General features: G+C 42.5%; 1 protein-coding gene across 1 annotated transcript; it reads left to right on the top strand.

The window, feature by feature from the left end:
- Nucleotides 1–472: 472 nt before the first annotated feature.
- LOC104616798 (transmembrane protein 178B) lies at nucleotides 473–19385 on the top strand. Its single transcript, XM_010281929.1, has 2 exons — nucleotides 473–604; nucleotides 18608–19385. Exons 1-2 carry the CDS (start codon nucleotides 478–480, stop codon nucleotides 18856–18858), a joined length of 378 nt encoding a protein of 125 aa, XP_010280231.1. The 5' UTR covers nucleotides 473–477; the 3' UTR covers nucleotides 18859–19385.
- Nucleotides 19386–22210: the final 2825 nt, after the last annotated feature.

Below are 22210 nucleotides of genomic sequence, written 5' to 3'. Positions count from 1 at the left end.
GCACTGGAGCAAAGCACAGAGACCGCTCTGCATATCAGTTTGAGCAGGTACATCCACGGATGCAGTGGAGTAAAGGGTGTGGATGAGAAGGCAGGGTTTGAACACATGTTGTGCTAGTACCCAGAGACTAGAGCTGTTAGAGTTGTAAAATGGCCCCAGCATTTCACTGGGGCCATTTTACAACTCCTAATTCCTGAGCAAGTTGTCACAAATCGCTTGGTTGCCTCTGCACTGAGTTTCATCGTGTGATGAAATGACCACCTGCTCTCTCTCCCCAGCCGAAGCTAGTATCTTAATTTATGGATTGTCCTCCCCCTCAACCACCCTTACTCAAATCATCCCATGCCAACACATGTGAAGACCTTGCAGATCAGTAGCATTTTGGATTAAGACTGTTATGAACCTCTGATGATGCTAATTTATCACTGTTCACACACATGTTGTTTTTCTGTCTTCCCCACTGCAGATCTGCGCAGGATGACAGCTGGCTTCATGGGCATGGCTGTGGCCATCATCCTGTTTGGATGGATTATTGGGGTGCTAGGGTGCTGTTGGGATCGAGGCCTTATGCAGTATGTGGCGGGGCTTCTCTTCCTCATGGGAGGTAAGGATGTTGATGTTTGAAGAAATGTGTTTTCCTTGTTGTTTTCATGTTCCCTCTTTCCACATGTCCCTTTTTTTCTAAGTCACTGCAAACATGTTTTCAGAGTTGTTTTAGTGGAGTTGTTTTAGGATCTGGACTTGGTTTCATTCCGAGCTTCTTCTGGTGTACGTCAAGGATAACCCAACTGTAGTTACATGTTATTTCTATCACAAAACAGTGTTCATAAGTCACAGGACTGGAAACGGCCTTCTGAGGTGTTTAGCCCAGTGCTCTATTGTTTCAAGTAACACTGTCACCCTTAAACTCAACAAATTTAGTAATAAAAATCTGAAGGTTACACAGATGTTATTCCCACCACTATCCTATTTCATAGTGGGACACTTTGACAACTAGAAACTGTGCTCAAAGTTTTAACCTGTGTTTATTTCTCGTCAGTTTTTCTTGAATCAAATGCAATATATAGTTTATGTGTCTCTTTTCTTTCCCTGATATACCTGTGAAGAGCAATGGTATCCTCTGTTTTCCTTTTCTTTCTGTTTCACACTCTACATACACTATTTATTGTAGACTTTTCTCTGTAAGACCAGTTATCAATCCAGCAGCCCCCTCTGCCATCTGTTCTTGTTCATACTTGCCTTTCTCAAATAAGGATGAGAAGGACCATTCCCAAACAAGGCCTGATCAATGCCTTGTATAAGTGACGTGATGGTTCCCTTTCTCTGCTGGAAATCCCTTGCCTGAAGTATTTTGTGGTTGTATTTGCCTTTTTCATGCTGTGTCACACTGGAGACCCACAGTCATCCTTCAGTTGGATAATACATCCAGGCCTTTCTCCTCCTTTGTAATTTCCTACTGATGATCTCCCACTTTACAGCAGAGGTTCCCTTTATTACTCCCCAGGTACATACCCTGGCACTCTGTGCTTTTGAGCTTCTTCCCATTTCTACTCCACCAGCCCTCAAGGTCATCCAACATTTCCCATGTAATGTTCCAGCCTTTTGTACGACAGATACCATCCAACTCTCTGTTATCAGCAGGTTTCATGGCACACAGTTACTTTACACGAAGGGTGTGAGAGTCAGGTCTCAAACACAGTGCTGGGTGAATGTCTCAAAGTGAACAGCACTACTTCTGTTCTCCTTTTCTCTGCTGGTGGTTTTTGTTTGGCTGGGTTTTTGTCCCCCAAGCAGATCATCACTTCAATGCATTTGGTCGCCTGTTCATCTGTGCTGTGGTGTGACACAGCTAAGGGTGTGAAATACAGGAAAGCTGCTGTAGTCACAGAAGAGGCGTTAAGTGCTCAAGTAACACGTATTTATGTTCCAGTGCTGTTGGTGCTGGTGGGATATACATTAGCTCTCTCAGAGCCCACAGACACATTTGAAGATTGCTAGTGCCTTTTGCAAGCACATACTGGTCTATGTGTGGACGTCTGTAAATGGTTTGTTGTGGGTGTTCAATACTTTATGCACGATAAGTCTGCCAAGTTAGCTGGTATTTCTTATGTCATTAAGAGCTTAGTTTGCACGGGGGCTATATTACTGTAATATGCTCAGATATCTGTGTGGCGTTTAACTTACTACAGCACGACATTCAGATTAAAACATTAGGACCATATTAAATAACTACAGAAAACTTTAATTGATCAGAAACTATCTAAGTCTTCTTTACTAATTGGAAATTATCTGTGTATATGGGAGAGTTTCTAGCGTAGCTGCAGAGATTTATTATTAGCTTAATGTCATTTAATAGTTTGTCAGTGATTTGAAAGACGGCTGATGAAAGTTTTCAGGTGAAACAAGACTCAGTGTAACCATGCATAATAAGATGGGTCACTCATAGCTTACAAAGCCATCTTTTGGTATGCTCAAACAATACGCATTTCAGTGGAGACAGCTTCAAGGTCATGCAACTGAGAACAAAAAGTGTCAGTCGTCCTCGCAGAATGAGAGGCCGCCTCTCGGGAAGCAGCGGCTCTGAAAAGGTCTCTGGGATCACGGTTGCTGGGAGCATCCAGCTGCAGAGGAGCTCTCAGCGTAATGCGGCTGCTAAATGTGCCAGTTTTGATGGGAATATGCAATAAGAGCATGAGGTGGTGTTATCTCGGGGCAAAGCAAAGCTATTACTGGACATCCTAGTCTGGTGTCCATACTTAAAGAAGGATGTCGAAAGATTGGGAGAGGTTTGTAGAAGAGCTACAAGAATGACTCAAGGTCTGAAAAACAAGAAAAACACAGCATGTCACAAAAAGCCAATTGCTTGGAACTGTTTAACAGAAGGTTTGTAATTGACTCGAACACGGTGTGGAAGTACCTATGCGAGGAGAAGACATCTGATAGTAGCATGCTGTTTGACCAAATAGATAAATGATGAGATCCAGCAGTTGGAATCTGAAACTGATTTAAATGAGAGGCACCAGATTATCTGCCAAATTCTGTCAAGATGTGCGATATTTTTAATAAAGGCACACTGAGAGGAGGTCAGATTATTTTCTGCTCCAGCGTAGACATGTGGATCACAGTTACAAAAGGTTACACTCTTCTTTTGCACAAGTCAGTGGCAACTGCTATACCTTTCCTAATTTCTTTTAATAGCAAAAGTGCATAAAGTAACATCTACAAACGGAAGCAGTCAGTTAATAAAATACACAACTAGAGCCATCTAATCTAAAAGTCAGTAGCTATCAATGTTTTCAGACTGTGTCATATGTTACATAGTCATTTCTTCTACAGCCAATGAATCTTTTCATTTGAACCTTTTTATTGCTGGACAGTGTTTGAACACAAACTTTTTACTTCTGCCATGGCATAAATGCTGGCAAGATATCATCCTACTGGTCCTCAAAATGCATGGAGCCAGAGTGCTCTTAATTTTCTTTAGCTTTTTCCCTGGTCCAATAATGGGAAAAATGCTTTGGGAGGCTTATGGCATCTGACCTCGTTGCAGATGAGAGGAGACTGTGTTAAATTGGTTGCTGCGTAATCAGCCTGAAATCTAACTCCCTTCCATTTGCAATGCTGCTTGTCCTGACTATGTTTGTAACATTTGCTGTTTTAATTCCTAGACAAATAGCTCTTCTGCAATGATTAAACATTCCTGGTTTACCATATCTATGGGTTTTGTCCCTTACTGCCCATAATTCTTTGAATGGAAAATCTCAATGGAGCGCTGAGAAGTGTGCTGTGATAATTTGACCAGACTTGGTTTCCTTGGACCTCTGGTTCTTTATTATATTTACTGAACAGTCTTCTTGCTAGCCCATGTGGCAGTGGCTAATAAGAACTTGCTTTAGCGTGCTTGTTCTAATTTCTCAAGCAAATTGCTGAAATTGTAATTTGTGAAATGCAGGCCGTTATCGGGTACTAGCTCATCTGGAATCCAGGACATGTAAACTGTGATTTAGAGTGTGTTTTACACTGTTATTCAGCATGTTTTGTAATAAGTTAAAAACTATTAATAATTAATCCTTATCATTTAGTCCAAATGTATCTATATCAACAGCAATCACAAGTCTCTTATGGCTTCTGAAGTTCTTTTGCATAATTTTATATATTTATTGTAAAATTTGCACTTGGTTTCCTTATCTTGAATGACAGCTTTTGCCTGACCACAGTAGGATTTTTTTTCAGTCCCTCATCTTGTACAGAGCCAGATGGATACTGCACATTCTGTTTAGTATATTTGACCTCATTTTGCATGATGGTACTATTGCATAGCCTCCTGTACCCAGAGTCATGCTATCTATTGTAGTTTCATTTCCGTATTGCCAGTATGATTTTATCCTGCAAGGTGGGAGAATTTCTCTTTTGGAGAGTTTCTCCATTTGCAGTTGTGCTTTTAAGTTTCACTAAGACAAGTTCGTTGTACGCATCTTACTTGAGACTGTTTAATTCTATTTCAGAAGTGGGTCATGCTCAAATTATACATGACTTCAAGCACATCCTCTTGCAGCTTCTTGCATTTTCTCTACATGCAAATTATTGAAAATCTGTGCATCAGTAAAAGCTCCATATTGGGCATGTCATCCAGTAATTTTACAATTTTACAATAATTTCTGGAACCTTAGAAGCATCTGTAACACTACTTCAAAATGTCAGTGTCCTGTGGCAAACGATGCTTTCATACACATCATGCACTTAGTAGTAGCCCAGAAGGAATTCAGTTAAACATCTACCTGAAGAAATGCATGTAGGGCATTTTATACGCTACGTTTTGACCGAAGCATATTTACTTGAACCAAAAACATGCTTTTTGAAGTCTGGATGTGACGTCCTCATCAATTCCCAGGAAGTAGCGCTCACATTTTCTGGCTTTGAGTAGTTCTTTTGAATGTATTCAAATTCTTGACTTGTTTAGATTTATTACCATGGCAAACCTGTCAATTCATTTGGTTGGTGTCTTTCCTCCCTCAACAGTAGGTGGTATTATTGCCAAGTCAAGGTGAAATTTCAGTTTTACTTCCAGCCCCAAAGAGTTGGGATACTATGAATTGGCACACTGGCAACTCTACCAAGGCTAATTCCTGTATCTTCAGGAATCCCTCCTTTCTGTTCTTCATCAGCTTGTTTAAGAATATTTCCTGTATCATGATAAGCAGACAAGCTATAAACACATCTAACTATTGGCTTTTGCACCTGGTCTCCAGTGCATTCATTCATAGGATTTTCTTGTTTCAGCATCTCAGATGCTGCTAGGTTGGTTGCCCTTCCACAACCATGCAAACCCAACTGTACCACACCTTCTGTTACTGTACTTGCTTTATAAAATCAACTTTTAAAGACAATCTCTGTTTTCCCAGTTCAGCTCTGATTTCATTTCAGCCAGCTGCTTTGAAACATCAGGTGGCTTGCTTTATTTCTAGTTTGGAGGGCAGGGCTAACTTTGTACCTTAAACGCTCCAGAACCCTTTTCCTCCTCATCAGTGCCTGCCACGGGGGACGTGGCATGCTCCAGTGTTTCGGCAGTGCTTTCATCCTCGCCTTCCCTACCTGGTGCACCCCCCTTGCTGTCCTTTGTCCCAGCTGGAAATATAAAATGGCATTTCCAATATCTTGTTCTGGTACTTGCTTCAACACAAAATTATCCCTGGCCAAATTACATCCCTGGCCAAAGCTACATCACTTGCCTTTGTAAAGGTATTAAAAGACCCACAAAGAACAACGTTTTATCATCCTTATCAGAGCTCTGTCCTTCAGCTGCACATTCATGTATTTTCCTTTTGCAAGTCTGTAATTTGTATTGAGAACACATTTCAGTGAAATAGTTAGGGGTTTTACTGCATGCCTAACAAGGCAGCCCTTGGGGAGAGATTTCTGCATTGTCTTATTTTTTTCCAAATCTACTGCAAATAAATGCAATAAATCATCTCTGCACTTGTTTACTGTTTTACCTGTTGTCTTCACTCTTATCTGTGCTTTTCCCCATCTGCTAACAGTTTCTTTAGAGAAGTATATAATTTTACTAGCCTTGCAAATATTCATTATTCTTTGCAAAGTCGAGTGTGTTTCTTGCTGTAACCTTGCTTTGAGACAATTATCAATTTTACCATTAATAATTCAGTCTCTAATCAGTCTATTTGGAAATTATTCCAGCTGCTAAATGCCCTTATTCATGTGATTTAGTTTTACCAGGCAGATGTGTAATAAAATGATCTGTAGTCTCACATCGCAGCTCATTTCTTGTCTTTGCATGAAATGTGACATTTTTGCATAAAATATCAGGCTTGGAGCTTTGCTTGGGAGACTGAAATTCCCTTTTTTACTGTCACAAAAAGGCCTGAAAGTCTTGCTGTACGCATACAGCAGTGCTATGGAGTTTTTCCTCTCTGATTTTTGGTCCTAGCATTTGCTTTCAGAAACATTGGGCATTTCTTTCATCCTCTCCTCCTCCCTCCTCTCCAGTGATGATCTGCCAATCTGGGGGATTCGAGTGCCATTTGCTAGTTCCACTTCTGCTGCTGATTTGGGTTTTTTCTGACCCACTTAAGAGTGCTGCACTCTTAACTACTCAAAAGACATTGCTCTTTGCAGCCCATCCATACTCACAGGACTTAGGTCAGGGTTACAAAAGCTTCAAACCTTTTCCCACAGCAGAGGTGAAGACCTAGTCTTTCCAGTGCTGGCTGCTGCAGCAGAGATAAGCAGGCAGGAAAGATGTGTGAGAGGGCAGAAAAAATAGTGTTATGCAGGCATGCTGGAACAATTTAACGCTTTATTTCAGATATATAAGAAAGGATGTTTATTAATGGAATAAAGAACAACCCACTTAGAAATGTATGAGGGCATTCTGCTTTTGTATTCTAATCCAGGGAGAAACAACCTTTTATAAATAATTTCCAACCTCCTCCCTTCTCAGAAATATTTACCTCTTCCCTCAGTCCAGGGGTAAGTCAACAAACTGCTTTATTAACTCGACAGCCAGAGGATGAAGCCACCTTCTCTTGCCTCCGCCATGCCACGCTTCACATGGGTCTGTCGCAGGCTGTCGCGGGGACAAGGACACAGTCAGGGCTGCGGCGCTGGAAGGTTTGCGACTATGCGTGTGCTAGAGCCCAGCGGCTGCCAGAGCACTACTCCCCATGTCCAGGAGCCGACGACCAGGCTGATACTGAGGGACACAAACCCCGTCAGGAGGGGGGACTTCAAAACAGGGCTTGGGAGCCCGTGCAGCGCAGTTGTCGCTACGGATGCCCTGCGCACGTCTGTATCCTCTTTCACTCCCCGCCTCCACGGAGAGTCTTATCTTCAAAATCCCCAAGCCTGTGTGCTGTGCTTCCTTCGCCGGCGCTGCGCATATGTGAGTAGATGACAACTGAGGCATCTGTGTATTTGCAGCCGTGGATCGTTACCAGCTGTTGAGTCATTTGCGTCCCAAATTTAACTCACTGTACTTTGAAAATAATACATAGCTGTAGAAAATAAAAGTGTTCATTCTATGCAACCGTGGTCCTGCCATCTCAAAATAATCATTCCGCTGCTGAATAATTTAAGAAACAAAAATGGAGCAATTTAATACAGCAAGTGTAAGGCGAAGCTCTGTGATTGACGTCTCCCAGGCAGTTACGAAGTACCTTTATAGCAGCTGCCAAGAGGAGGCAAAGAGAAAGATAAACAAAAAGAGAAAGTAAAAGACATTCTTTGGAGTTCAGCTGGAAATAAAGTGGGTTTCACTGGGCACCTAGGATTTCTGTTTCTCACTAATGATCAAGGTCTCTACCCATCCTTCAGGATATTCACTTATGGTGACATGATCAATCATGACACTGAAGACTGAAGATATTTTCTGTGATCATATTTATTTTTTTATTTTTCCACAACATTAGTATTTGAAAATCCGGTTTCTTGTGCTTCTCTCCCAAAAGGAATAGCTTTAGAAAGTTTACATAAATTATTATTTTCCATATGGAAAGGCAAGTGCAAATGCACGCATGTGTGCATGATTGTATGCATACAGAGCTTAAGCAACATCATGTGACCCTTACTAAAACAGAGGTCTACAATATGTGGCTGTAATCTGAACAGTGAAGCTTGGCATAAATATAGTTTTCACAAAGGCATAATACCTTTTGACAGTTTGAAAAGTTTTTATAATTCTAAAAAGGTTGGATCACTGGATAAAATGGGATGCCAATCATGTTTTAGCCCTGCAGGAGATACTAAATTAATGATGGCTGCAGAGAAACTTAAGAATTCAGCAAAACTCCTTGCAGACCACTGTAAGAATTTATTTATGTCGATTGACCTCCAGATGGAGACAAAGGCTGGTTTGTGTCAAGAGACGTCATAAATTGGTTACAAAAGTCTTTAAACAAGTTTCAGTGCAACAAGGTCAGTGTCCCCTCTGCCATGCCTCCCGCACCACGCACGTACGCTCTTGTTCCTACTTGTGCTTTTGGTTAAATTTTGCATTATGCTCTAAAGTGATTTAAGGCCTCAAATTTGAATGAACTTGAGTTAATGTACAGCATTAATAGGTTTTAAATGTTTAAACATTTAGGCTCTTGATTGTTTAAACCTCTCAAACACATTACAGGGGTGTTGGGGAAGGCAGAAGAGGAGCTGATGAAGGTCTTTATGGACCTGTGGTGAGACCCAGGGCCTGGAGCAGCCATGAAGGCTTTGTTCCTCAGTGCCCATCAGGCAGTAACGTAACAAGGCTGCGTGCTGCATATTAAGGTAGTAAGAGTTAGCCTGTGTTTAAAAATGCCCTTTTTCCTCAGGATCCGTCAGTCCCTCTTTTCAAACACCCCTCTTCTACACAGTTTGTGGTATCCCTTATAGACAGGGTTGCAAGTCATAATCTCTGGTCCTATTTCTAGGCTATGCTTCTGGTGCCTAAAGAGAGTGACCTTTCTTTTCTTGTGTAATTCAAAACCTGAACACTGATGGATACATGTCCAGTTACATATGTATGGATATATATCCACTGGACCGCATATCCAGTCTACATATGTGGATAGGACTGGAGGTTCTTCTTCGTCCTGACCAGCTAACTATTAGTAATCACCTTTTAGAAATTAGTATCACTTTCCTTTTGAATGTTATCTAATTTCCTATTTTCACTCCCAAAACAAACATTTAGGAAATCACCCACGTCGACATACATCCCCCTAACCATCTTTTGGGGTTTTAATATGATGCTAGAAAGCAGTTGCTTGGCTGACGGCATGACGAGGCTCACAATACATTGTGCTTAAAAGGCAGAGTTGAGGTAGTGTGTTAAGTTTTTATTTGTAGTACTTCTCCATGCTTACTGGTGCACTGAGAACACATTCTGCATTTATTTATTAATGCTGGCACCCATTTTGGAAATTAAATAGGACACTCTCTGAAAACATGAAAGATCGCCTACTTTCACTATATGGGCTTCTGCACATCACTGCGTATCTGCCACTGAAATGCTCTTTTATAATTTCATGCTGTAATACTCCTTGAGGGAGTATTGCCACCTTTGCATCCCCTACAGCAGAAGTTTGAAAGCAGAGTTATGTCTTCTCACAGAATGCTATTTTCATTAGATGCTATTTTTTGCAATATCTCAGGAATTTAGGTCAATACCAACAGACATAGCCCTGAAAAGGTGGCACCTAAGAGTAGGAGAACAGAGTGGTGTGGGATATAGAAATGTTTTTTTTCAACTCAATAACACAGCTGTACTGCAGGGTGTAGTCATTTAGAGATGGTTTTTCTTCCTGGAAGGAACAGCACAATGAGAGAGTTCCTTGTCAGCTCCATAGCATTTGATCTCCATGGAAACATTGTCAGCTGACTTCAAAGACAACCTTCAAATGTGTTGGATTTCTTTCCTGTGACTTGTTTCTGATGCTCCTAGATGTGCACTTGCACGCTGGGGGAGAAATACCAACACAAGCAATTCCAGCAACCTTGTACCTGATCACAGAAGAGTACTGGCATTTAGGAGAAGGAGAGAAAAGGTTTCGTAATGAAGTGCAGAGATCTCATAGTCTGGAGCAAAAGATAGGTCAAGTAGTGTATGTGCACCTATAAACTCACTGGTTTTCAGTCTTAACTCAAATCGCTCCCCCTCAACTTCGCATACAGTAAATTAAGGAGTCAGCTCATTTTGCTTTTCAGCAAAAAGAACTATTCGTATTCCTCTGTGTGTTCATTTTAAGTCAGCTACACTGACTTGTAATTTCTCCCTCACCAGGATGGGAGGTATTGACAGAAGCATCAGTACATTCTAGAGTTATGAGAACAGAAAACCTAGCAGAGTCTATGAAGGGCATGTGATCTAGTTTGCTTCTCAGGGGTGTCAGTATGTCTTTGGGGGGCTGACAGAAGGTGAATAAAAGTAGAAGCAAAGTAGGGGAGACAGATCTGATAGAAATACAAAAGACTTTCCCACCCATAGCCCTGGAAAACAAGTTATGTGCATTTTAGAATTCTGTTGTTGTTCCTTATCCCTTAATAATGTCACCAGGTCTTTGATCTGTTGCTGGCTTCTGAATTCCAACAGCAAGACGCATCAAGGCCACAGGAAGACAATGAAAACAAAACTGGCATTTATTACTGGGTTGGTTTTTATATAAAAAATGTTTGCTGGGTTGTTTGCATGCCTAACATCAAAGAGGAGTGAAGACTGCACATGCAACAGAAGGAAGAGTAATACTGGCATGATTTGCTAGGCAGAAAGAATTCTTTACAGACAGAAAGGGGAGCAAATTTCTGTGTGTGGCAGATCTTGTTAAATGCAGAGGCTGAAGCAACGTTTAGATTCACTGTCTTGGCTCCTCAGGTTGTCAACGATGTTCTCCTTGGACAAATCACTGCTATGCTTGCTTGGTCTAATCTACCTGGGCAGGGTCCAACTGGCCACTGGATATCTCACAGAAAAAGCAGCTGGACCAGGCAGAAACTAGATGAGTGGGGCCTTCCTCATTTCTGCCCATGCTGGCTCTTCCAGGGGATACAGAAACAAGTAACGCCAATATACTTGTGTGCGCTACAGAGGCTGCAGAGGTATTTCCTCTGCAACAGGAAAGAAGGTTTCAGCCTGTGACCTGTTAAGGCAGTACCGAAGGGGTCAGGGTAGCGCGTTGCTTGCAAGCGTTTACATGAACGATGTAAACTTCACAAGGGTGGCCTGCACCCAGTGGTCCTTCTTGAGAAGACAATTACATCTTATTTTGATTTCTGGCCATTATCTCTCAATAACTGTATCACTTAGCACATACAGAAGGGATTTTTATGTTCCTGGCAGGTCAGCTCAGGGAAACAGTAGTACAGCCCAGAGCCTTTTGCAGCAAAGATCCTCAGTTCACATTCAGTATGAATAACTGAAAGTTGTACAACCTGAGAGTCCTTTGATCACTTGAAAAAATTAATGGATAGGCTTCACTCTAGCACCTGAAGGGGAAAATATCCAAATCAGGTAGCCAGCACCATCATCCAGAGCTCCCAATGGCTTCTTTGGTAGCACCTTCAGCAAAGAAAAGGATTAAAAAGGCATGCAAGTAACTCTACCCTTTCCTCCCTGAAAGTATTCACTCTAAGAGTATTTTTAGTGGCACACACTAGGCAACGGGCTGCACTGAAGTTGTTTGTGCTATGACTGTTCTCCAGTCCCACTTGTCTTTAAGAACATCTGACTGAAGGCTTTTCATCATTTTAAGGTTTCGTACAGAAGAAAGATTCCACAAACTCTCTGAAGCTCCTTCTGATCTTCCTTCTGAGAGAGATTCAATTTTTTGACTCGAAGAGAAAGATCTTATGTGGAGAGAGGCAGAAGGACTGTTTGCTGAAAGACCAGATGCAATGTGGTCCATGGATTCCCCATACTATGGGAGATGTCCTGTGACAAGGCAAACCCAACCTGACCTCACAAGTTTCTCTTCAGCTGTAGCAAATGTCTAGGCTGGGGAGCACCTGCCTGAGGTACAGTTTGATATCAAACTTATGTATCTTGTCATCTGGCAAATCTGAGATGTGATGGAGTCACTTGAGTTTGCTCAGACCTCCAGTGCCCCTTTGCATTTAATCTTTTAGCCTCTGCCTGGGCCATCCTGGGAGGTCCATACTGCAAGGGATGAGAGAAACCTGCCAGCAGCCTCTGCATTTGCCAAGCATGGTGCTTGCCAGCACAGCGATGGGATATTTTCACTAACCTTTGATTAGGATGTTTCTTCATTTTTGCATTAAGAGATCCGATTCCCTTCTTCCCCTTCTACTCCCAGTAAAATACTGAATCACATCCCATTGCTACAACTGACACAATTTTTGCTGCCTCCTCTGTTGTGGCTGCAAGTTCATGAGCCATTATGTTTGCTTAATGGCTGTAGTCAAGTCACTTTATTATTGCTAGGTTATTTTGGGTGGGTCATAGAAACACCATTGCTAAAGTAATCAGAGGGTTATTCAACTCAGGCTTTGATCAACTCCCCTATTTCTCCCTAATCCCATTTTATCAACACAATGCGCCTTTAGCTAAGTAGTGTCACTTCTGCCTTACGTGCCAGATGACAACTTCAGAGGGTGCTTGCTCATTGCTGGTGCTCGCTGGCTGCCGTAGTGCACACCGTGGGTATCCACTCCCAGTGCAGTCCCATGCACTGTGGGATATGGTAGCAGAAATGCCACCACGTGCAAATCTGCAGGGTGCTATAATGTGCAATATAGACTGATTGTCAGTTGTATCAGCATAGCAAACTGGAGATCAGCCCTCAACTGCTGTAATATCTTTCCATACACTATACCGATTTACAGGAGCCTAAGGATGGTACCCATTAAGTATTTGCAGTAGTGACTGAGGAATCGTAGTCCTCTGGTGCCTTAACGCATTACGGCTTGTGCAGCGGCAATTCAATAGGCAGGCACCACTGCTGAAGTAACGCGCAGCCGGCGTACAGCTCTGGTGCGGCGGGGATGCCGCTGGTACGTTTTGAGGTGGGAGGCCAAAGGCCAAATGCGAACCGCATTCCGACAGCGGCTATATCATAGCGCTGCTATAGACCTCGCAGTTTGCTCTGGTTCTTAGTATAAATTAAATATGTATTAAGTTGCAACCCAGGTGGGTCTCACCAGGACACCACACTGAATCTCCATCACCTGGTCAGGCTTCTCCTTCCATTTTGGCTTTTTTTATAAGGGCAATTTTCCAGTAAACCCCTTGCTATTCTGCAACCTATCGGTGATGCTGCAAGCTGCTTCTGCTGGAACAGTACATAATTAAGCAATAATTTATATTCTATGCATGTATGCACAGAGCAATAAAGTGTTCTCAAGAGCTGCGTGCTGCTGAGGCGTTTAATCCGTGCACAGGAGGAGTTTACTGCAAAGCTGCTCCCTCCAAAAGGCTTTTGTCATCACTGTGTTGGGAGGGAATTCAGTTTATTCTCTAATAATTTCATTTGATTATGATATAATTTAAATAGCTAATGGTACACACTCCACTTTAGGATCAGACCTCATTTTATTTGTTTGTTTGATGTACCTTGAAAATAGTAAAAGCTAGTAGGGCAGAGAGAAAGTAAAGATAATGTTGTTTCAGTCATGAGATTTTTTTTCCCATAACCCTATAATAAAAAAGTGATGGTAATTAAATAAGCAGCACTCCTTCCAAAGACATTAGTGGCCACAAGTTGCCATCAATCACAACTACTAGAAATACTTTAAAAGGCAGAGATTCACATTTATTTGAGAATTGCTTGGTTTCAGAGGACATCTTAAAATCTGTACCTTTGTGTTTCTCTTTTTATCTGCTAGTAATACTTGACATTTGTATCTGAAAAAAAACAGAAAGGGAGAAGAATCAGAGGGTTTTTGTTTGGTTTTTTTTTTTACATCTGACAGCACAGTTAGTTCATGAGTCATTTCTGCCTGTTCTGGGGGGAAGAGAGAGAACGAGCATTGTTCTGTCAGATGTGGAAGAAATGTTTTCCAAATAATGAGAAAAATGATTTGTAGAGAGGAGGGTCTCAGAGGTGGGCTTAGTGGCCAGATCATTTTAATTACTGGCTTTTTTGATTCCCCTTGACTTCAAATTGGTGATGTCACATTAGGAGACATTCCTAATACTGGGCACGAGGATGTTTAGATGAAGCTCCTGCCAGCAGGGTCTGCACCAGCACCACGAAGGCTCACCTCTCTTTGCAGTACACCTAAGAAAGGCAGCAGATTTTGTCTCACAAAACGCCACGGACCCTGCGAAATCCCCCAAGATATATCGTTCTGGAAGTCAATCCAGGTCTGTCGGCGAAGGACGTGGCTTCTGACGTGGTTCAGGGGGGCACTTAGCGAGAGGCAAAATTCAAACGTATTTGGTATGGATGGTTTGAGCCTGCTTGTGTTTAAATCGGTTCACTCGCAAGCCGTTCTGCTCTCCCCTGGAGGTGAGGTTTGAAAACTGCAAATGGAAGCATTGCAGCCCCTTGCACAGCCAGGCTGATGGGAAAGAAAAGGGACATTTAAAAAAAAAAAAAATTCCTAGCAGCAGAGGCCCACGGCCCTTCTTGATATAATCATGGTAAAAAACAGCTACAGCAAAGGACTCTGACACATAATCCACACTGAATTAGGCTTTGACCAACAATGGTATTACCTTTCCCAGCCATCCTTCTCCTGACCACGTCTGTCCCTGCAGCAAGGATGGTAGGACCCAAATCTCCTACACATATATAGCGAGTAGGTTCATCTTTGTCCGAAACAAACTTCCAGCCTAAATGGAGGAGACATTCGGAACAATGTTTAATATTCTTCTTCCATAATATATAAGAAGGAAAAGCACAAGATACAAGGTATTTAATAGCTCAGGTGCTCAAACCACTGTCAATCATTGGTCTGTTAGCAGGACAGGCACTGACAAAAGCAGCCCGAGAGGAGGGGCAGCTGTTTGATGAGGAGTCAGGATGGAGGTTTGACTACATGTCAAACAGCAGTTTCTGTGGCACAGACATGGCCTGACATGAAATTTCATCTCTCACCTGACTGAAGCATTTTGCAGTGACACGTGAATTTCCTTTGTCAAAAACGATGCTGTTGCCTTGTCTCGTTCATTAATGTTTCACTTAGAACAATAATGTATAAATCCCAGCAGAAGGAACTTGGTGTGTTCTGCTCTCCCCAGCTGCTGAAGGAGATGGTCTTTATCTCCCCCGTCCAGCTTGTGTACCAGCACATCCCCGGTGAGCTCTTATTACCACCCATCGTTCACATCCTGTGTGCCAGTGCCACGGCGCAAGTGCCGAGCCTTGGACCACCAGCCTTCAGGTCTGGTTGTCTGCTTGGGCCAGAGTTATGGGGAGTGTTTCTCACAAAGAAGGAGAAATTTGTATTGCTGTGGCTCAGGATTAGGGATGCTCATGACTTGCTGCAATGCTGCTGCTTCTGAAGTGCCATGTCCATGGTGCAGGCAGCGTCAATGGGCAGGAGCGACAGCTTCCCTCCTCCTGCCATCCCAGTTCCGTGTCTTACCTGGACTAGCAGAGGCTGCATTTCCAAGGGTAAGCTCATGAGGTCTCTGCATTCCTTCCACCCATGACTCTTTCACTATGGTGGCCAACAATTGTGCAATTTGCAAGGATGTTCCTTTGTGTTATGATTGTCAGTTCATGAGGAAAAGCTACCGAACAGTCCTAAAGTAGTAACTGTACTCAGTTTTCATCAGTAACCCTCCTGGTGAGAGGCCAGATTAGCTACAAATGGGAACGTCCTTGCTTGGCTGAATACAAACAACACATAGGACTAGTATAATGGCCATAAAGATTCCTCTAGGTGGTATAAAAGGGATTTTTTGTGTCTGTAATGACTAGCACTAGGGAGGCTGATAAACCTGTGCCATACAAGACATCCTGCAGAAGCACAGGGAGGTGACTGGCTGAGGACCGTGCTATGCATCCTCTAGCGTCATGCGTGGCAGTCATTAATTGTTGTCATGGGATTCACACGTTCTCCAGCAAAGGGGCAGGACAGGGACAACCTTTTTTTAAAGAAATCTCATGCTCATTATTTGCTTTATTCTCCATTGTTGTTACTCATTATTCTTTATTGTTTGTCGTTATGGGGCAGAATACCCCCAACAAGGTGGAGTGCAAATATATCGGGCACTATTCGAATACAAAGAGTAGGCAACACTTGTTGCATTGTAGAGCTTGTGATCAAAATAGCCAAGACAAAGCATAAAAGCACAGGGAGTATTTGAAATCCAAAGTTATTTCCTTCCCTTTTGTACTTAGCAACTGCAGCTTCAGTCTGGCCACACAGATTTTCCCACCCACCTCTCTTAACAATCTTACGTTTTGAGACAGCTGAAATTATCATGTTCTTACTAGCAAAGAAAGGCTTTTCATGTCATTTTCTAAGCACAGCTGTTTGTGAGCCACGGAGCTTGGTTCAGAGCACAGTGGCTCTGATGGATTTTTTTTCCCCAATCCCACAATGTCGTGTTGACGTGTCACACAGGGAACAATCGTTGTCTTGCCAGACACCTTCATGTCACTGGAAAACCTAAGTGACATGGTAAAACACAGAAAGGGGCATGTGGTTTCTAATCAAACAATCTGATTTTTGAGTACGGTATTCTGGGAGTGAGACCTCTCCATTTATCTGCTGCGTGCTTTGAAGGACATCTCTGAAGACAGCTCCAGAGCCTGGGATCTCACAAGGTTTTTGCAAAAGTGCGGAGCACTGACTGTAGATCAATTGGGTGCTGCTGGTGTGAGGCAAGAATGCAGTTTTCCTTTAGATAGGCATAGTACCTACCACAGCAGCTCGCTGGTCCTGAGTGGTACCCCGTGGCACTATCATAACACGAGTACTTACGGATATCCTAGGCCGTCTGGCAGCTATACATAGCATCAGGGGAAGCACCTGGAGTTCCCATACTCCCTGACCTTTACAACAGAGAGTATTGCAAGTGGCACTCCAAAACACACAGGAGGAGAAAAGACAGTCCAGGTAGACAAGGTAGTGGTCAGAAGAGGGAACAGAGGGAGGGCTGTGTCGGTGGTCTCACAGCAGATCTGTGACAGAGATTTACCTGCAGACTCTAGACCTGTGTGATGTGCCTACTAAGTAAAGGAGGTTGGTATGGTGGAATTTTTGGTGGTGTGTACGTTCCTCCAAATGCCCCCCAGTTTCTAAGCCTAATTCCAGGTGAATTCACCACATAATCTTACCTGTGTCTTCAGAGTGGGGAGTGTAAAATCCATTTCTTCAATGCAACTGCAACTAAAAATAGCAAAGCAGTAGAAAAACAACAGGAAAAGTGTTGCAGGAGAGAAGCGGGGGCAGGAAGGAGTAGAAGGAGGCAAGGGCACCAGAAGAAAAGAGCTTGACACTAAAATTAGGGTGTCTGTAACTGCCTTGGGGGATTGTGCTATTTTAGGGATGGGGCCAGGAACAGTAGGAGATTCCTCGCCAGCAGCTGCTAGTGAAAAGATGCACAGGTAGCACATGTAGGATGCTACTGATCTGTGCATGAACAGCGGGACGACACACGGGACTGGCCACGCGTGTTGCTATAGCACACGTCCTGTAGGTGCCTTCTGTGCCCAGGGCTCTCCAGGCAATGCAGAGAGGCCCACATAGGGAGGAATTAGAAAGGAAAAGATAAACTACCAACTTGATGTTGACTTTAGCTGTTATCTCTTGAGACAGGTGCGTAGCGTCTCTAGCTCTCCATTATTTGGTGTGTGGGTGGCAACTGTGACATTTCAGAAGCTCGGAGTTTGGCTTGGATGAAGCTGGAGGCCAAAGATCAAAATTAGACTCATCTGGGTGTGCTAAGGTTCAGCCTCATCTGATGCATAACACTTACCACCTGACAGAGTTATGCATTCTGTCCCCGCAGTGTTCTCAGGAAGAAATGAAATATTGCTGCAGAGATGGAAAACAAGAACAAGATATTTTGAAGACTTCTCCAACACTGCAGAGGGAATCTAGATTGGGACTGGAGTCATGCAGAGGGTAGAATCTGAATTTTGTGAGGGATTTTAAGATTTTGATGGTGATGTTTAAAAGGGGATTGTATAATTAAAGATTTTAGATTTTTTATATAAAAAAAGTCTGAAAAAAATCTCTCCAAGTCATTTCAAATGTCCATTTTGACAGAGCCAGAATATGTCAACTATTTTGCAATATTTTCTTCTATAAAATCCATCACTGGAAAATTGAAATTAAACAAAAAATTCAGTATTTTTCCCCCCAAAATATTGAAACTTGATGATTCACTCTGTATTTGTATAAAGCAAAATTCCAGAAAAATCAATGGTTTCATGAAGCATTCTGGTTCCCAAGGGAGTGCTTATAATGAGAAAACTTTGCTCCATACAGTTCTGTTCAGCATCAGATCAATATTCAAGGCTCAGTTTGTTCCCTGTGGAGCCGCTAGGCTAAGCCACTTTCTATACAAACATCTTCCCTTAGGTGTTTCCTTACCACTTGCACCAGCTCTTCTCCGGCAGCTCGGAAAGTGGGGTATCTATCACTCTTCTAACTTCTCTTTGTTTTTTTCCTCCCTCCTTCTCCCCTTCCCGCTCTCCTCCAGGAACCTTCTGCATCATTTCACTGTGCACGTGCGTGGCTGGAATCAACTTTGAGCTCTCCCGCTACCCCCGCTACCTGTATGGACTTCCCGACGACATCAGCCATGGCTATGGCTGGTCCATGTTCTGTGCGTGGGGGGGCCTGGGCCTCACTCTTATCTCTGGCTTCTTCTGCACTCTGGCCCCTTCTGTCCAACCTGTCCCCAGGACCAACTGCCCCAAATCTAGACCTGAGAATGGGACGGTGTGCTAAAGCAAATAGCAAACAAATACACACACACATATATATATATGTCTATGTATACTTATACATGCATATATATGTATATATAATTACATATATATATATATAAAATCTCAAATCAATGCCAGTGCCAAGGTAGAGCTGAGTCCAACACGGCACTCACATCTCCACTGGACTCTGTGTTGCTTCGTTCTTTCTCACAGCGATGGGAAAGCTTTTCTCTCATGTGGCTCTTCCATCCAACTCCTAACTTCAGCATCATACCTTAGAGGTTGAATGAACATACAGTTGCATCTACCTACTGCCATTTGGGAAGGGGAACAGAGGGTCCATGTGGGGGATCTGGAACCAGAATTTGTACAGGACATGGAGGGGGTGGGGGGGATGACACAAAAAGCCTGTCCATTGCAGCCAGAAGGGAAAATGCAAACAGCAAGCAAAGAAACAAATCAAGCATTTGAGCCACCTCTACAATGTACCTCCTCAAGGCTATTTTCATAAACCCACCCACTTTCTTTTTCTTTCTTAAAACAAAATGACAGAAGCCTACCGCTGATTTTGGGTTTTGGGTGGGTTTTTTTTGTTGTTGTTTTTTTTGCTTAAAATACAGAAAACAAAATGGACAGAACGTGTGGGGAAAAGCAGAAAAGCATTTTCTCTTTGCCTGCCAAACTTTAGAAAGAAGCAAACAAGTGAAAATAATAATAATAATAACAAAAGGATCTAATGAAATAAAAACAGAAAACAACAAAAAAACTCCACGAGGACATCTCAGCGGACTTTCCAACAATGTGGTTTTAATCTTCCAGCTGCCTTACATCCAGGCTTACAACTGAGGCTGAACTGCTAACATAAATGCAGCAGAAGGCCTTTTGAAAATGCTGTGATACATGTGTGTATAACTTTTTCTTCCCTCTTCCTTTATTTATTTTTTTTTTAAGAAAAAGAAAAATTTAAAACATTGCAATGTGATTGTCCATAAACCATCCATGCTGTGTTTGTGGCCCAAGACTGAGGCACCACAACTTGCAGAAGCATGAGGAAACCCATCAGGTCTGAGACAGCGTGTGTCCTCTGGTGGATTTCAGGATTTTTTTTTTTATTTTCACAGAGCATCTGAGAGTTCAGGATGGTCGATCCAAGGGAAGATCAACCAGGGAGAAGGGAGGTGGGGGGAGCCCTGGTTCATCGAGTTTCCATTTTGGATGTTTAAGACAACTGGGCAAAAGCTATTGCTGAGGAGAAAAGGGGAGATAATTTTTGTAAGGGAGAAGTAAGAAAGGCCTCTTGTTGTGTTCATGTATGCCAAATAAGACCTTCACACATCTTGTCTTTGGAAACTGCCCCAGTTCACTGGACGTCTCCACTCTCCATCTGGAAGAACTGTGTACAGATGGAAGCAAAAGGGTCAGATGCAGAGAACGGAGATCCATTTCCCATGAGCTCAAGCGTTGTATGATATCATTGTGAATCTGCAAATGGGACTCTCTTTTTTGGTCTTTCTTGTTTTCCTGCTACTCCTCTTCCCGTTATTTCCTTTTTCCTTTACTCTGCTCTTCCCATGGTTCAGGTCATAGACCCCAGAAGAGCGAAATATGGAGAGATGGCAGAATGCCATTAGGGGAAGCAAAACATTTTGGCTGTGAGGGCAGTGGGTCCTTGCAGGGGAACAGTGGCTGAGGGGAAGATGGGGAGGAAGGGCCAAGGGTGTAACCAAAGAGAGTCTGAAGAGGTGATGACTGAATGGCCATGTGCAGGAGTGAGGGTACCACTGACAAACGTCCAGGCAAAGGGAGACAGGGCGAAGAAAAAAGGCCTGCCCAAAACCAACTCAACACAACGTGCTCTTGATTCAGGGATAGTACCAGCAATCCTTTCTCACATGATAGCTGCATGCCATCAGTCCTTATTAGTCAATAAAGATCATCCTCTGCATCTACAAAAACTCACCAGGAGAAGGAGGCAACCTGTTGAAACTGTGCCTGCTGCACAGAAATGAAGGCATTAATTTCCAGGTCATGCCATTTACACAGCTGTCAAGAAACAGTATTTTGCTCAGTTAAAAAAATCCAACCAACAAATAATTCTTATGCAATGCAGTTGCATAGCCAGCCATTCCCCTTCCAGCCCTGCTTCCCCTCTTCATTACACCTTGTGATGATGTTGCTTTATTAACAGTGCCCAAAGAAATTAAGTTTCTGGAGGGCATTTTGGAGTAGGGTAGATTCTTGCTCAACTACCTAGCTTTTACTTTCTCTGATCTACAAATTCCCCAAACGTGCCAGTAGAAGCTGCCAAGTCAGTGTGTTGCCACTGAAGTGCCACCCCTGGCAACTAAAGTTTTGTCATTTCATTCTCCATTAGATGTGACCAGAGAAAGTGTTTATTTATTCATGTCGAAAATGCAAGCCTTTTGAAGAAACTTCTTTTTAAAGTAGATTCGTTTATTTCTATTTTCTGGCAAGGTTTTTAAATAGAGTGGTTTTGAAAAGCTTTGAAACCGTTTGACTGTGCAAGTGCCTACTAGGTAAGGAGGCTGATGAAGTACCATTGGACAGGAGAAGGAAATTAAAAATAAAAATAGCTCTTAGAAAGCTAAATGAAAACTGAAAACAGAAAACCTACAACTGAAAACCAAAAGAGAACTTTAAGAAATTTTGTGAAAATTTTCAAAATATGAGAAATTTTGAGAAAAAACCAACTTCTCATTAAGATATTAATGCTTTAGAAAAATGGTAATCATTTCATTAAAACATCTTTGAATGCAAACTTTCTTCCTCCTCTGCAGTGCTGAGTGCAGTGGGGAAGGTGTTTCATGTGAATACAGATACCTGGAGTGACCCAGGTAAATGAAAGGGCACAGAGGTATCTAGCTGGAGTCCACCATCAGGCCCTGTGGCATGGAAAGCCGTATGACAGCTCCTCTGATGATGTACAGTCTTGCGTGGTCTGTGACTGTTCATGGGGTACATTTTTTTACAGATACAGTTTTGAAAGAGGTATAGCAGTAAGATTTAAAGAAATGGCAATAATTTTGCTCTTTGTGGATTCTCAAAGCTTTCCTTTCTTTCTGCAGCTGACATGAAAATAGTTCTGCCTTGATGAAGTAATCTCTGATGATGTTGGTTTACAAGCTGTGTATGAGCCTGTGTGTTTGACTGTTTGTGGCGATGGTGGAGGAGGTTTATGATTATTTTTATTTACAACAGAGAATTTCCTGGATCAGTTCTGTGTTTTTTCCAGTTCTGTGATTTCCCACTCACTATAGCATACGGTTTCTAAGGCCTGTGTGGCTATGAAGCATCTTAAAAACTATTGGACTAAGTATCTGAAGCAGCAGATGATCTTATAACCTTAATCT

This window comes from Phaethon lepturus, unplaced genomic scaffold, assembly GCF_000687285.1.
Source record: "Phaethon lepturus isolate BGI_N335 unplaced genomic scaffold, ASM68728v1 scaffold14512, whole genome shotgun sequence".
Classification (NCBI taxonomy): Eukaryota; Metazoa; Chordata; class Aves; order Phaethontiformes; family Phaethontidae; genus Phaethon; species Phaethon lepturus.
This window is presented reverse-complemented; position numbering and strand designations above follow the sequence as displayed.